The sequence below is a fragment of the Castor canadensis genome, chromosome 13, assembly GCF_047511655.1.
Source record: "Castor canadensis chromosome 13, mCasCan1.hap1v2, whole genome shotgun sequence".
NCBI lineage: Eukaryota > Metazoa > Chordata > Mammalia > Rodentia > Castoridae > Castor > Castor canadensis.
The window spans coordinates 3,941,742-3,955,653 of NC_133398.1; the positions used below are offsets into that span (position 1 = coordinate 3,941,742).

Genomic DNA, 13,912 nt, shown 5'->3' on the forward strand with positions numbered 1-13,912 from the left:
GCAGAGATGAATTCCCTTCCATGGGAGCAGCAGCCAGCAGGAGCTGCACAGGGGACAACTGGGGCCAAAGATTGCCTTTCCCAAGCTTCTGTGCCATGCACTGCCTGCTGGGCAGCTGTGGACCCAAGAGCCACCCCTGCCTCTTCATGACCAGCCAGGTCTCTGGGCATCCATGGTAGGTATTTGGGGTGTGGTATTAGACCAAGTAGAACCTTGGGGAGGATGTTGATAAAAGAAAGGACATTGGAATGCGAGGGTGATCTGGTTGTCACATCTGTCACATTGAGCACCAAAGTTGATTCAGCTGATCTGGTTGGCTAGGTGGATGTCCCCTTCTTCCCTTATTGCTCCATGGCTGTCCCTCCTGACCTATGTGCTCAATTCAAGAGGACAACCTTTCCTGATAGAGGAGGACTATTCTTCATTCAAGGTTATATGAGAAACTGCGCTCCCTCGCTTCAGCCTCCAAACAGGCTCTCATGAAAGGTTGCTGGTTAAAGAAAGGACTTTCCAAATGTTCCGGGAATCACACTCTGTCAGCTCCTGTGGTGACCACTCTTGTCTGGTCAGGCCCTGGGTCTCTCCTGCCTATTGGATGGAATCAGGGCTATAGCAAATGGACCCTCAAAAAACAGAGCCCAGGTCTCTGAAATTCTCCACTGTCCTCCCAGAGGGTCACTTACCTTAGTAGTGCTCAGGGACACAGGGTTCTACGGAAATGGAGAAAAACCCAGGGGTGAGAAAATGTTCTGGGCAAAGACCCAGCCTCCATCACATCCACAACTCAGACCCTCCCATGACCAAAACACAAAGCAGGGCCCCCAATGTCCCTGTGAGAGGACAGGGTACATGAAAGAACATCAAAAGGACTCAGGGGAGGGATGTGCACAGAAGACCCTCACCCTTCTGCTTCAGTATGAAGATGTTCTCCTGCAAGAGTCCCTTGCTCCAAGTAAATTTCTTAAACTCTTCCAGGGCCTGTGAGTTTTCCTTGGGGTTCCTCCCTGTGGGGGAGTGATCAGGTGAGCAGAGGGGTGAAGGCTCCATATGGAACTGGTGACACAAGGACACAAGCACCAGCCAGCACCAGGGACAGGAAGGAGGGGACGGTGGCCACACAGTAGACGAGGAGCTCTGGAGCGGGGACACCCTCAGCCACTGAGAGACCTTCAGGAGCCAGGCTACTCCTGAGCAGGCCACCAGGTTCACACCCCTGACCTGGAAGAACTCTGCTTGTCAGGGACACTGGATAGCCCCTGGTCCTTGAGGGTCTCTGCCCCATGAGAACCTCTGTCGGGGTTCTCCCATCTTCATGGTGACTCTTCCCATGCCTTAGCTCAAAGGAAGTGGCTCTTAACAGCTGGAACCCCTCCTGAGTGGTCAAGTCTCTGAGGGCCATGTCAGTTCCTGTCTTTGACAGTCCCTGCCTGACGACTCACTTCCTTCTTCAGAGCTTGGACGCCCCAAGCAGCACCCAGAAGCCAGCCAGCAGCTTCTTAGCCTCCCAGTGCCAGGGTGCAGCTGCTGCTGCCCCTGGCTTCTGGCAGGAGACAGGGGATCTCAGGTGGACCCTCACCCATGAGCATTCCCATACGGAATATTTTCCCTTGGTGAGAGCCTTCACAGTAAAAGATGACGTGGTCCTTCACTGACAGCTTCTTGATGAATAAAAGCTCCTTGCCCTGAGCTATAGATGAACAGAGAAAATGGCTTTTTAGCATCTTTGTTCTCGAGAAAGCATCCAAGATCTCATTAAGGAGCACTATGAACATTTAGGTGGTCACCAGGAGACCAAGCCAGTCTAAGCCCAGGCCTTGCTGTGGCCTCTGTCACTCTAGGATCCTCCTGTTGCTGGACATGAGTTCCCCATCCCCAGGAAGGTGCCAACCCAGCCGGGAGTCCAGATGGTTAAGCAGCTCAAGGTGGGAGCTTGGTCCCAGTCCCTACCTATATCCTGCCTTGCTTTGCAGACCCGTAGGCCTCAGTTTCCCTGTGGATCAATAACTAGGACCACTCAGAGGGAGGCATGGCCTGGTCCATCCCTGCTGTGGACAAGCCTGTGATACCTGGTATCTAGTGTCAGGAGCACAAGGCACCTGGGAAGGGAGAGGTAGCCCCTCTAGGAGGTAGACAGGGCGGGAGCCCTCCTGTCTCCAGAGCTCAGGCCCTGCCAGCCCAGACTCACCATGCCTGAATTTTCTGGAATCCTCAGTATGTATCAGAAGTTTCTTGTTGCGACACCGACCCTTATATCTGGAAAACAGAGTGCCCATAGGAAGCTGCTCTTAGGACACGTAACTGAGCCCTGCCCAGTTCACCTGGTGCATCAGCCCTGAGCAGGTATCCTTGAAAATTTCACCCTACCCCTGCCTGAGCTTTTTGATATTGTCTGGGTCTGTGTTCTCTCAAAGTCAGGGAACTTTGGGTTACCAACCCCCAAAATGTGGGAAGGGGAAAATAGTTGGACTGGGAAGACCCGCTGCGGGGAACACTCACATGATGGTGACTGTGACCTCAAAGTGCTCACCCTCCAAATCTGTCACTGTAATGGGATACGCCATCCACGCCTTATTCTTGTCTATCTGTTTGTTATTGGTCACTATGGCCTTCATATACCAAGTCCCTGCAAGCTGGAACAGGTCACACCATGAGACCATCACTGCCCACTCAGATTCTCACCCTAAATCCCCAACACACAGCCTGCAGCCTAGACAGGCATTTCCAGAGCCCAGGCTATGACTTCTAGAGACGTACTGAGCCCCCACACGACCACATCCCTGTGCCCAGAAAAGAGAGCCCAGGACTCCCAGCTCCCAGCCCCCAGAGGAGTCACAGGGGTCTGTCCTCCAAGAATAAGTCCCCTTTGGTGTGCAGGCCCCAGACCAGGTAAGTCCTCACTCCTAAGGTCCTCCTCTGTGAGGCCTTTTGATACAACAGGACCCTGAGCCAAACCTGTGCCATTGCTCCAGCCCTGTGCCTAGGAGGGTCTGTGTCTGCCGGGGAACAACAGAGACCCCTGAACTCTGACCACTCCAGGCTAGACTGCAGAGTCAGAACCCAGCTGACTCTCAGACTGAAACAGTGCTCAGGTCCACCACTGTCTGCCATCACACCTTTCTCCTACCCATCACCCCACCCAGCCTCACATTCTTCTCCTCCGATAGCAAGGGAATGGAGTCCTGGGCCTGCAGGGTGGCCACCAGTCCGAGCAGCACAGTGGTCAAGAGAAGAGTCTTCATCTCTAGGCTCTGTGCTCACAGACAAGGCAGGTCACCTGTGGTGTCTGGAGGAGGCTGTCCTGGCTCCTCACAGGTGCCCTTTATGTCCCTGTGGCCAGTGGCCTGTGCCCACTTGACACTGACCACACCCCTCCTGTCCATCTGTCAGGGCCAAATCCACACCCATCATGGAGGTGGATTTTATTATTTTTGGGATCTGATGAATAGCAATTCAGTGCCAACTAAAGATGAAAGACGCACAATATGTCCATGTTTGTACCACCCAATGGTGCTGCTCACAGAACAGCCCACCTGGAGGGGACACCTCATTCAAGTATGGGGGTGGCACAGGTGTCAGCACTTTGAGCCAGGGAGGAAGGGCCCTGGCTTCCTCATGCTCCCTCCCCACTCTGTCCTCCATCTGTCCATGCCTGGCCTGAATCGAGTTCACTGAGAAACAGGAGTCTCACCTCCTGCTGCCAAGGAAGGGACAAAGCTGAACCACAGACAGTCCCACTGATTCCTCTGAACCCAAGTCCCCTGCCCTGGGAGACACCCTCACTGCCCTTCCCTGTCTGTGACCCGACATCCTAGGTCTTCCTGAGGGTGGGGCAGTATTTTATGACTCAGGGTCAATTTAAATATCACCTCCTCAGAGCAGACCCCAGGCCACACTAGGGAGCAACATCACCCCAACCTGCTTGGTTCTGCACCCCAAAGCCAGCTGTACTTTCTTATAGCACATCACACTCTCAGCTGTCTCCTTCCACTTTCCTATCTTTGTCCATCGGCCATCTCCTCAGGTATAATTTAAGTTCCCTAAAAGGAGGGGCTTGACACCCCCACACACAATGGTTACAATTTCATCTGGGCTGCATGCATAGTTTTAGCCACAATTTTGGGGTCACGAATATTTGTCCACTAGAGGAAGAAGCCAAGTTAGTTCACCTCTGTTAAGCCAACAGGGCTCATGTCTAACAAGGAGACTTAGATCCTCTACTGCTGCTTTGGTAAGATGAAGAACTGCTGAGAGGACACTTGGAGCCCCAGGCTGCCCTGAGACAATGGAGACTACATGGACATTGGTTTCTTCCCCACTTTCTAGCCTGGTGTGGGATTCAGGGCAAGGGACCACATCAGCCTGTTGTGAGCCCGCACTCAGGCAACTGTCTTGACTTCATTCTGCTGGAGCCTCTGACTTCCCACTGGCTTCCCCTCCCTCATCAGCTTTGACCACGCAGAGCCCCTAGTGTAGGTGCAAATCCCATTCCCTTTGTATAAATGGGCAGGAGAAGCACAAGGAGGCCATGTGTCTGTATGAGTTCAGAACTCGTGGCTGGGCTTCCCTGGTTGCCCTCTGTGCTGGCATCAGTCCCACTCCTTCCCTAAGGAAGTAAGAACTTTGCCTTGTCCCTCCTGACCCTACTGTTCACCTTCCAGCTGACTCAGGCTCTGGAGGCAGGTGCCGGGGCCCCACAATGGCATCTTTGTGCCTCTCTGGCCTGATTGGACAGCATCAAATACTCAACAAACAATACTAATGAGCCCTCTCTAGTAAACCCTGGGGTGGTCCTGAAGGTGCTGGCATCAGCCAGTACTTGAACCCAGCATGGAAGTGGGGTGGTGTGGGGAGAGTGGGACCTGGAAAGGGTGGGGATCATGCTCTTTAGGACCAGAGATCAGTGAGTCTTCATGGAGGGGAGAATTTTCTGTTTTCCATTCTTTTTGCCTGTACCCCAAACAACCTTGACTTTACTCCCTGTTGGTGAATTATTGATCAAAGCATCTTATGACATTGGCACAATAATTCAATCTTTGAGACAGGTGGGGAGCAACACGTAACACAGGATTGACAGAGCATGGTTGCCACCATGAATCCTCTGCTTTGTGTCGATGGAAATTTCCAGGTGTTTCCTGTAATCCACTCTTCTTGCCCTTTGTCCCAGCAGGCAGAACTCTACCAAGTTCTACCAACTATCTTCTTAGATACCGGTTAAGCTGAAGTTTTAGTGGACACCATTGGGAGGAGGTGGGGCAGGAAATTGTGGTGACAAAAGCTAAAACATGAAGTCAAAGTCTATAGAGGGTACTCTATAGACTCTGGAGACAGTAGGGAAGGAGGCTGGGGTCAACCCACTGTAGACACTGGGAGATCTCCAGGGTCCCCACTAGGAGATAGTACGACAGAAGGGGAATGGTTTCCCAAATCCATTGCTCCATAGCCTGAGGCATATCTCTGCAGGGCTCCATTCCCTTCTGGTGGTAGTTCTGATGTGCTGACCCTACTCTACATCTATAGCTCTCACCCTTTTGGTCACATCCCTTTGCTACTGAGTTTCAGGGTGATCACAGCCTCTCAGTGCAGCTAATTTCTAGGGACAGTGTTTGGGTTTCATACAAAATCCACATATACGTAGACTTTGATGACACCACCAACAGCACCATGCCAGAGGATGTGCAGCTGGGATTGTGGCTCATCTAGAAGGCATACAGGAAGCTTGAGATGAATGTCAGTAAATGAACAGTGGGACTGTAGCTTGCTCCCCTAACCATCTAGGTTTAATTATTTGACTATGGCCCTTACCACTCTGAAAGCTCAGCTACACAAATAAATTTATTTGGAGTATGAGTGAGTCCATGCCAGGGGGGACTATGGCTGAGGTGCTGATGACTGACCCTCTCAGTCTCCTCAGCTGTCGTAGATAGTTCCCAGTACACTGATGGGGTTCACAGCTTCCCTCTTCAAGCACCTGCATCCTCCCTTCTGTGTTTTCCCGACACACAGCCTTGAAAAGCAGATGTGAGATGAATCAGCGTACTGTTGTGGTTTGCGTGTGAAGTGCCCCCACAGGCTCCTGTGTGGAAGGCTCAGTCCCAGCTAGTGATATGTGGGAGGTTTTGGAAACTTTAGAGGGTAGAGCCTAGCTGGAGGAAATAGGTCAGTGCTGATATGTCTTTGGAGCCATATCCTGCCTTGGCCTCTTCCTGTCTTTTCTCTCTCTCTGCCATAATACTCTGCCCCACAGCAAAGGGGTCAAACAAGCATGGACTGAAAACATGAATGAAAATAAAACCTTCCTTCTTTTAAATTGGTCTCCTAGCTATTTATCACAGCAATGAAAAAACTGACCTAGACTAACATGCATTCCTAATTCATAGGGATAGCAACCAGTAGGATAAACGGACTGGGCTCCTTCTTCCCTCTGAAATGATAAGTTCCACCCTATCTCAGATGGTCCTCAGGAGGACTGGGTCTCTCTGGGTATTTCTCACTGGTATACCTTTTATTAAACTTTCTGCCTTCCAAATGTCACTAGATCTCAGACTTCTGGCCATAGCTGAGTAGAAGTAAATTTCTGGGGCTTTTTTCCACTGCTGATTATTGAGCCAGGACCTCATGCATGCTAGGAAGCTCTCTACCACTGAGCTATAAGTCACACCATCATTAGCATCTCAGTGTGTAGTACTTTTTTATAGCAACCCTGTTACATCTCTAATAGATTAATAATCACATTAAACATAAATGGCCTAAATATATGAATTAGAAGATAGTGATTGGAAGAGTGACTTAAAAATCATGATCCAACTGTATGCTGTCTAAAAAAAATTTGCTTCAAATATAGCAATAAAGATGAGTTGAAAGTAACAAAATGGAGAAAATATAATATGCAGGCATTAATCAAAAGAAATCAAAAGCATGATTAAAATATTAGGTAAAAAGACATCAGAACAGAAAAAAAGAACAGAGAGGGACATTGATAAATGTGCCACTCCACAAATAAGACTTAGAAACCCTAAATATGTATGCCCCAAGCAACAGGGCTGCACAGTATGTGAAGCCAACCTCATGGAACTGAAAGCAGAAACAGACAAATCCACGACTGTGGTTGGAGATGTCAACACCCCCTCCCAGCATTGAGAACAGGTAGACAGTCACCAACAGTGATGCTGAAGAACTGAGCCATGTCATCAAACAACGTGATCTAACTGACATCTGTAGGACCCTCACCCTACCACAGCGAGACACTGTCCTTTCAACATCCACAGAGCCTATGACAAGATAGATCCTATCCTGGGTCATAAGATGAACTTCAAAGACACTTAAAAGAATTGAAGCCATACAGAAAGTGTCTTCTGACCACTGGCAGTCATGCTAGAACAACAGAGATATATTGGGAAGTCTCTCCACACACTTGGAAACTGAACAACACAATTCTGTTTTTGTTTTCTTTTATTATTCATATGTGCATACAAGGCTTGGGTCATTTCTCCCCCCTGCCCCCACCCCCTCCCTTACCACCCACCCCGCCCCCCCTCTTCCCCCCACCCCCTCAATACCCAGCAGAAACTATTTTGCCCTTATTTCTAATTTTGTTGAAGAGAGAGTATAAGCCATAATAGGAAGGAACAAGGGTTTTTGCTGGTTGAGATAAGGATAGCGGAGTTGACTCACATTGATTTCCTGTGCGTGGGTGTTACCTTCTAGGTTAATTCTTCTTGATCTCACCTTTTCTCTAGTTCCTGGTCCCTTTCTCCTATTGGCCTCAGTTGCTTTTAAGGTATCTGCTTTAGTTTCTCTGCTTTAAGGGCAACAAATGCTATCTAGTGTTTCGGGTGTCTTACCTATCCTCACCCCTCCCTTGTGTGTTCTCACTTTTATCATGTGCTCAAAGTCCAATCCCATCGTGAACAACACAATTCTAAACAATCAGATTGGAGGTATGACTCAAGTGTTAGAGCACCTGCTTTGTGAGCGCAAAGCCCTGAGTTCAAATCCCAGTACCACCAAAAAAAAAAACCCCACAATTCTAAACAATCCATAGGTCAAAGAGGAAGTCTCAAGGTAAATAAAATATACATTGGACTGAATGAAAATATATAATATATAAGTATTTGTGATACATAGCTAAATCAAGGCTAAGAAGGAAATTCATAGCATAAAACGCATACGTTACAAAAGAGGAAAATCTGAAATCCAAAATCTCATTAATTGCAAAGTAGGGGACATCCTAGGCCCTCACTCACACTGACCTCACTGAGCCTTAATGGATGACTTCCTACAGTGGCACACACTAGTGAATTTCCCATTGAGTCTTGGGGACTTCTCAGTCCCCACCTACCTGCTTCTGGAAGGGAAGAGAGACTTCCTGCTGGCCAACCTCCTTTTCCCTACATGTTACCCTCAGCACTGACCATGACCTGGCAACCCAGACAACATCCCTCCATCCTTGGACTGCAAATTCACCTCCTTATCAGGTCTGAACCTGGCTTTATAGAGAAGAGCCCTACCCCAAATTATTTCTTCCTTAGCTGTTCTCTTGAAACCCTGAGATAGTACTTATAGTTCTCTTTACACTTGTATTGTTCATTGTTCATTGTATAAACTCTCCTTGTTTGATCTATTGTGTGATTCTGTCTCCTGATTGAACACTGGCTCATATAATTATATGTTATTTTAAAGGGTCACAAGTGTGATGAGGAACAAGTTCAATGGGAAATGTTGAGACAAGGGGTGTTTGTGTTTTAAATGAAATGGTCCAAGTCAGCCTCTCCAAGGTGACATTGGAACACAGAATTGGTGATAGCGGAGGAAATGAGCCATGAAAGTCAGGTAAAAAAGGATTCCAGGCTGAAGGAACATAGAATACAGGCCTATAGGGGACAGGGAGCCTGGCCTGTGCCAGGAACAGCCTGGAGGGCTGAGTGTCTGGAGCATATGATGGTGGGGGGACTAGTCAAAGAAAGGGGCACTGAGAGAGCAGGACCCACGGGCTGGGGCCATCATGAGGAATTTAACTCTTTTTATGAGTGAAATTGGGAGACTCCAGTGACTTTGCCAGAATCGGAATGGGACTTGCCTTTTTGAAGTGTCACTCAACAGGCTGCACTGAGGACAGATTGGGGGAAGGACAAACACAGAAGCATAAAAATGAGCTAAGAAGATACTGCAAGAGTCCAGGCTAGAAATGACGTTGAGAAGACATCTGTCTGGGTGTCAGAGAGTGACAGGGCATGAACTGCTGTACCAATCACAAACAAAGGGACACTGGGTCAGAACAGGTGAAATGACTGTTTTTAGACATTGGGCCACACACAGTGCAACTGTGATCCCTGAGAGAGGGCAACAGATGAGGGCAGCCATGGTCACCACAATTCTAAGCCTAGAGGAAATTTGAACACTGTGGCAGAGAAGGGACCTGAGAGGGCAAGACAGCGTTGCTGAGTAAGGAGACGTAGGTGGTATTGAAGGCAGCAGCCATGAACAGACCGTGTGAGACAAACACCCAGACAGACCTTGTCTCTCCAGAAATGTGCAGAGAGCCTTGTGAACAGACAGAAAAATGCCAGACAAATGGCAGAGGGTGGATCTCCACAGTCTAGGGGTGACAAGGAGTGACTCTGGGACAAATGACATCCACCTCTGAAAAATGAAGTTGGATTTCACCCACATGCAAAACTCTAATCAAAACCTCAATGTGTGAGCTGAAACTGTAAAACTCAGAGAATGTACAGCTTCGTGACCTTGTCTTTGAAAATACATGCTTATATATGACAACCAAAGAAAAAGAAACTGAAGAAAAAGTGGACGAATTGGACTTAATCAAAATGCAACACTTTTGGTCATAAAAGGACCCTGTGAAATGAAATAACAAGATACAGATTGTGAAAAAATACTTGCAAGTTGCACATCTGATGTATGTAATGCTGACAATATAGAAAGAACTCTTACACTTCAATATTACAAAAATCAAATTGCTCTTTACAAACTGGACAGTTCAATAGGCATTCACTAGACATTTTTCCTGAGAAGATATAAGGATGGTCAATAAGATCAAGGAAACATTCGCACTATTAGTAAGTAGACAAATGCAGATCAGACTTCCTGTAGAATACCACTTGACTCCCACTAGGATGGCTAGAAACACAGTCAGACAACAGCAAATGTTGGCAAGGATGTGGAGAAATTACAGCCTTGTACACTGCTGCTGGGAATATAAAATGGTGCATCTGCTTGGAAAGAAAATAGTTGGGCAGTTTATAAGAGGTAAACATATGACCCGGAAATTCTACCCCCAGCAAAATGCCAGAGAGAAATGAAAACATAGGTTCACAAAAAACCTTCTACCTGAATATTCATAGCAATGTTGTAATACTCCCAAAGTAAAAACAACTTACATGTCCAACAAAGATGAATGGGGGACAAAAGGTGTGTGGTATTCTCCATCTAATGCAACGTCACTCAGTCAAATGGAGCTGAAGCACATGCTACAACATGGTAAAACCATTAAACGTCATGTCAAAAGCAAGTAGCCAGCCACAAAAGGTCACATACTGTGAAGGTCCATTTATGTGCAGTGTCCACAACGGGCAAGTCCACTGACATGGAAGGCAGAGTGTGGCCATCAGGACCTGGTGGAGGAGGGAGAGTGAGCTCTAACGGACGTGAGGAGTGTGATGAAAATGTTCTGGATCAGAGAGTGGGGGTGGTTTTGCAGCCATATGAGCTTATTGAACCAGGGAATCACACAGTTACAGAGGTTGAAGTTTATGGTATGTGAGTTACAGCTCAGTGAAAGTATTCTACTCACTTCCTTGAGCGACCTCCCCAGACATCTGTAAAGATTTTGCCCCATCATTCTCCCTTGCTAGACTCTGTTTAGAATTTGTCACTTCCTAAGGTTTTCCTGTTCCTTTACTTCCAACTCTATCGATTATCCATTTCCCCCTGTGGTGAGGCAGTAATGGCCCACCATGCTGTCTGCATCTGCATCCCCAGGAAATTAATGTGAGTCAACTCCCTGTATAGCTATCCTTATCTCAACCAGCAAAAACTCTTGTTCCTTCCTATTATTGCTTATACTCTCTCTACAACAAAATTAGAAATAAGGGCAAAATAGTTTCTGCTGGGTATTGAGGGTGTGGGGGGGAGAGGGAGGGGGTGGGGTAGGTGGTAAGTGAGGGGGTGGGGGGAGGGGGGAGAAATGACCCAAACATTGTATGCACATATGAATAATAAAACAATTTAAAAAATGTCAAAATGAAACCATAAAAAAAAAGAAGAATTAACCTAGAAGGTAACACCCACGCACAGGAAATCAATGTGAGTCAACTCCCTGTATAGCTGTCCTTATCTCAACCAGCAAAAACCCTTGTTCCTTCCTATTATTGCTTATACTCTCTCTTCAACAAAATTAGAGATAAGGGCAAAATAGTTTCTGCTGGGTATTGAGGGTGTGGGGGGGAGAGGGAGGGGGTGGGGTGGGTGGTAAGTGAGGGGGTGGGGGGAGGGGGGAGAAATGACCCAAACATTGTATGCACATATGAATAAAAAATAAATAAATAAAATAAAATAAATAAATAAAAAAGAAAATAAAATTAATTTGATAGTGGCATTACACTAAAATAAAAAATAAAAAAAAGAGATTGCCTGGAAACTAGTCTCATGGGCTCATTCAAAGAGGGTGAGAGGTCAGGACTGCTTCCAGCATCTCATGGAGAAAGAAATCTGCAGGCAGATGGAGTGGGAGGGACAGTGGGTATGAGCAGACTGTTTTCCACAGGAAGGAATGGACCAGGCAGGGTAAGCAGGCTGAGGACTGGCAACTTCAGAGATCTCTGCAGCCCCTAGTTGTCAGGTGCTGGCCCTGGGGGTGACGAGGGCAGGTTGATGGTGTCTGGAGTGGGAAAGCTCCATAAAGGAGGTAGTTGGGGTATGGACTGTGGATTGGTGGTTTGCTGATGACAGGCACACTCACAGATAAGCCATTCACATCTCTAGGAGTTAGCTGGGTCTGGGACGGGCAGTTCCTCCAGGGTGACAAGGCCCCAGATGTACGGACACAAAAGACATGGCCAATACAGTTGGGAGTGTCAGGAGGCAGGGGTGACACAGGGATGGGAGCAGGCAAAGTTTAATATGAAGGATTAGTAGCAGGTAACAGAGGAGAAGACTAGAAGGACAGGATAACTGGAAAGAATACAGAAATAACAGAACTCAGAACCAGATCTACCCCAAGGTAGAGCTGTGTTCAGTCAATAGGTCAGCACAAGCCTGACCTCACAGTATATTCCACTCTCCAGGAATGTCCACTGTGCCTGCCATACCAGTGCTTCCTCTGCACATGGAATTATGAGACAGACGAGCTGCCTTTTCACTGCTCATCTCTGGGCCACTGGGCCTGACCCGGAATCTTGTCCGCAGGCAGATAACACCCTTTCCTGAGTAATCCAGTCAGATCCATAGGCAGATGGTCTAGGGAGGAGTTGAGTGTATTTTGCACGTAAATAACTGTGACCAGAGGGAAGACTGTAGCATATGTAATAATTGTGCACCACATAACAGAGATTCTCCTGTGGAGAGATAGGACCAGTTTGTCTTCCTTTGACATGCATGTTTTTGTTTTCTAATTTTCTTTATTTTTGGTCCTCTAGCCTCTGGGCCTAGAAACTCCTGGAGGGCCCGGCCCTCTTCCCAGGTTAGGTAATTCCTAGAGACAGTAAAAGTCTCACCTGCAAGACCTGACTTTCATATGTGAAGAGCCTACCCACCCACCCCTCTCTATGAACTCACAACTGGGAGTATCCCAGGTGATGGTCTGGTATCCATCACCAGGTACCAGACCACCAGGGACCATCCTGGGAGCCCAGACTCTGGAATCTCCCACACTAGCCCACCCTAAGCCTGCTGTGACCCTGCCTTGCCCTTTCCATGCAGGCTCCTCCCCAGCCCCTGTCTCTACCTGCCCAGCTTGCAGGTGATTCACCCTAGAGCCCTGCGTTTTGCCTGCCACCTGTGAGTAGGGAACCTAAGGATGCGATGAAAAGTCCTTCCTTCCTGTGGTCACATGTGAGCATCTTCTCCAGAATTGATTAAAACAGAGCCCACTCCCACTAGACCCTGGGTGATGCTGCCAAGGGACATTGACCAGCTTTATTGCAGCAGAGGCTTGGGACATGTGGGCTCTTGTGCCCTTGGCACCAAGTGTTCTGTCTGCAGAGTGCAGAGGAGGCCAGGGTCCCTAGCTCCTCTCTCATTCCTTGGCAGTCTCTACAGTACTCCCTCTTATGCACTAAGAATCTCTATCCAACCCACAGGGATCTGTAGACCCAGAAAGACACAAGGAACAGAATAAATTTTCAGATGAGTTATGAGATGCAAAAAATAGATACAAAATGGATACAATTTGTGTGGCCACCTTTTTATAAGAAAGAAATGTTGAAAGTACATGCTCCAGGTGAGTGGGATAATGGATAAAAAGGAGAAATAAGGAAAAAGCCCTTCTCATAATGAGGGTGGATGACCTTGCTGTGTTGGGTAATTTGCTCACCACAAACTCTTAAAGGTCCTCACAATATTTAGTTCAGTCTCCGGGTTAGGACATGCAGGCAGATGGGGTGAAGATGGTTGTAGGAAGACAGGGTGCCCAGCCCATGTGAGGAATGGAAAGAGGCTCACTCCAGATCAGAGACTGACAGCTCCTCAAGGACGCAGAGATAATTCCAGCCTTCCACTCCAGGGAAACCCAGCAACAGGGTCTCCCCAACAAAAACTGCCATCGAGGAGGAATCCTTTTGTATCTTGTTTGGGATGTGAACCACCTGAGGGAATGGGCCAGCTGTGGGGTTGACAGACCCCTGGGAGACTCTCTTCTCCTAAGTCTCCTCAGGAAAAGACAACTACCTGTCCTGTTCTG

The 13,912-nt window shown here is 47.9% G+C and overlaps 1 protein-coding gene across 1 annotated transcript; it reads right to left on the reverse strand.

Moving 5' to 3' along the window:
• Window positions 1-684: 684 nt before the first annotated feature.
• On the reverse strand, window positions 685-3,239 carry LOC109683360 (vomeronasal secretory protein 2-like). Its single transcript, XM_020159154.2, has 6 exons — window positions 3,147-3,239; window positions 2,497-2,630; window positions 2,186-2,253; window positions 1,577-1,687; window positions 903-1,004; window positions 685-710 (listed from the first exon to the last, which is right to left on the reverse strand). Exons 1-6 carry the CDS (start codon window positions 3,237-3,239, stop codon window positions 685-687), a joined length of 534 nt encoding a protein of 177 aa, XP_020014743.2.
• Window positions 3,240-13,912: the final 10,673 nt, after the last annotated feature.

Excerpts from the sequence above, each read along its gene's own strand:
- LOC109683360 (XM_020159154.2), bottom strand. The coding sequence starts at position 3,239 with ATGAAGACTCTTCTCTTGACCACTGTGCTGCTCGGACTGGTGGCCACC. Across the intron at positions 2,631-3,146 it reads TGCTATCGGAGGAGAAGAAT|CTTGCAGGGACTTGGTATAT; the intron begins GTGAGGCTGGGT and ends GACCTGTTCCAG. Across the intron at positions 711-902 it reads CTTCATACTGAAGCAGAAGG|AACCCTGTGTCCCTGAGCAC; the intron begins GTGAGGGTCTTC and ends CCATTTCCGTAG.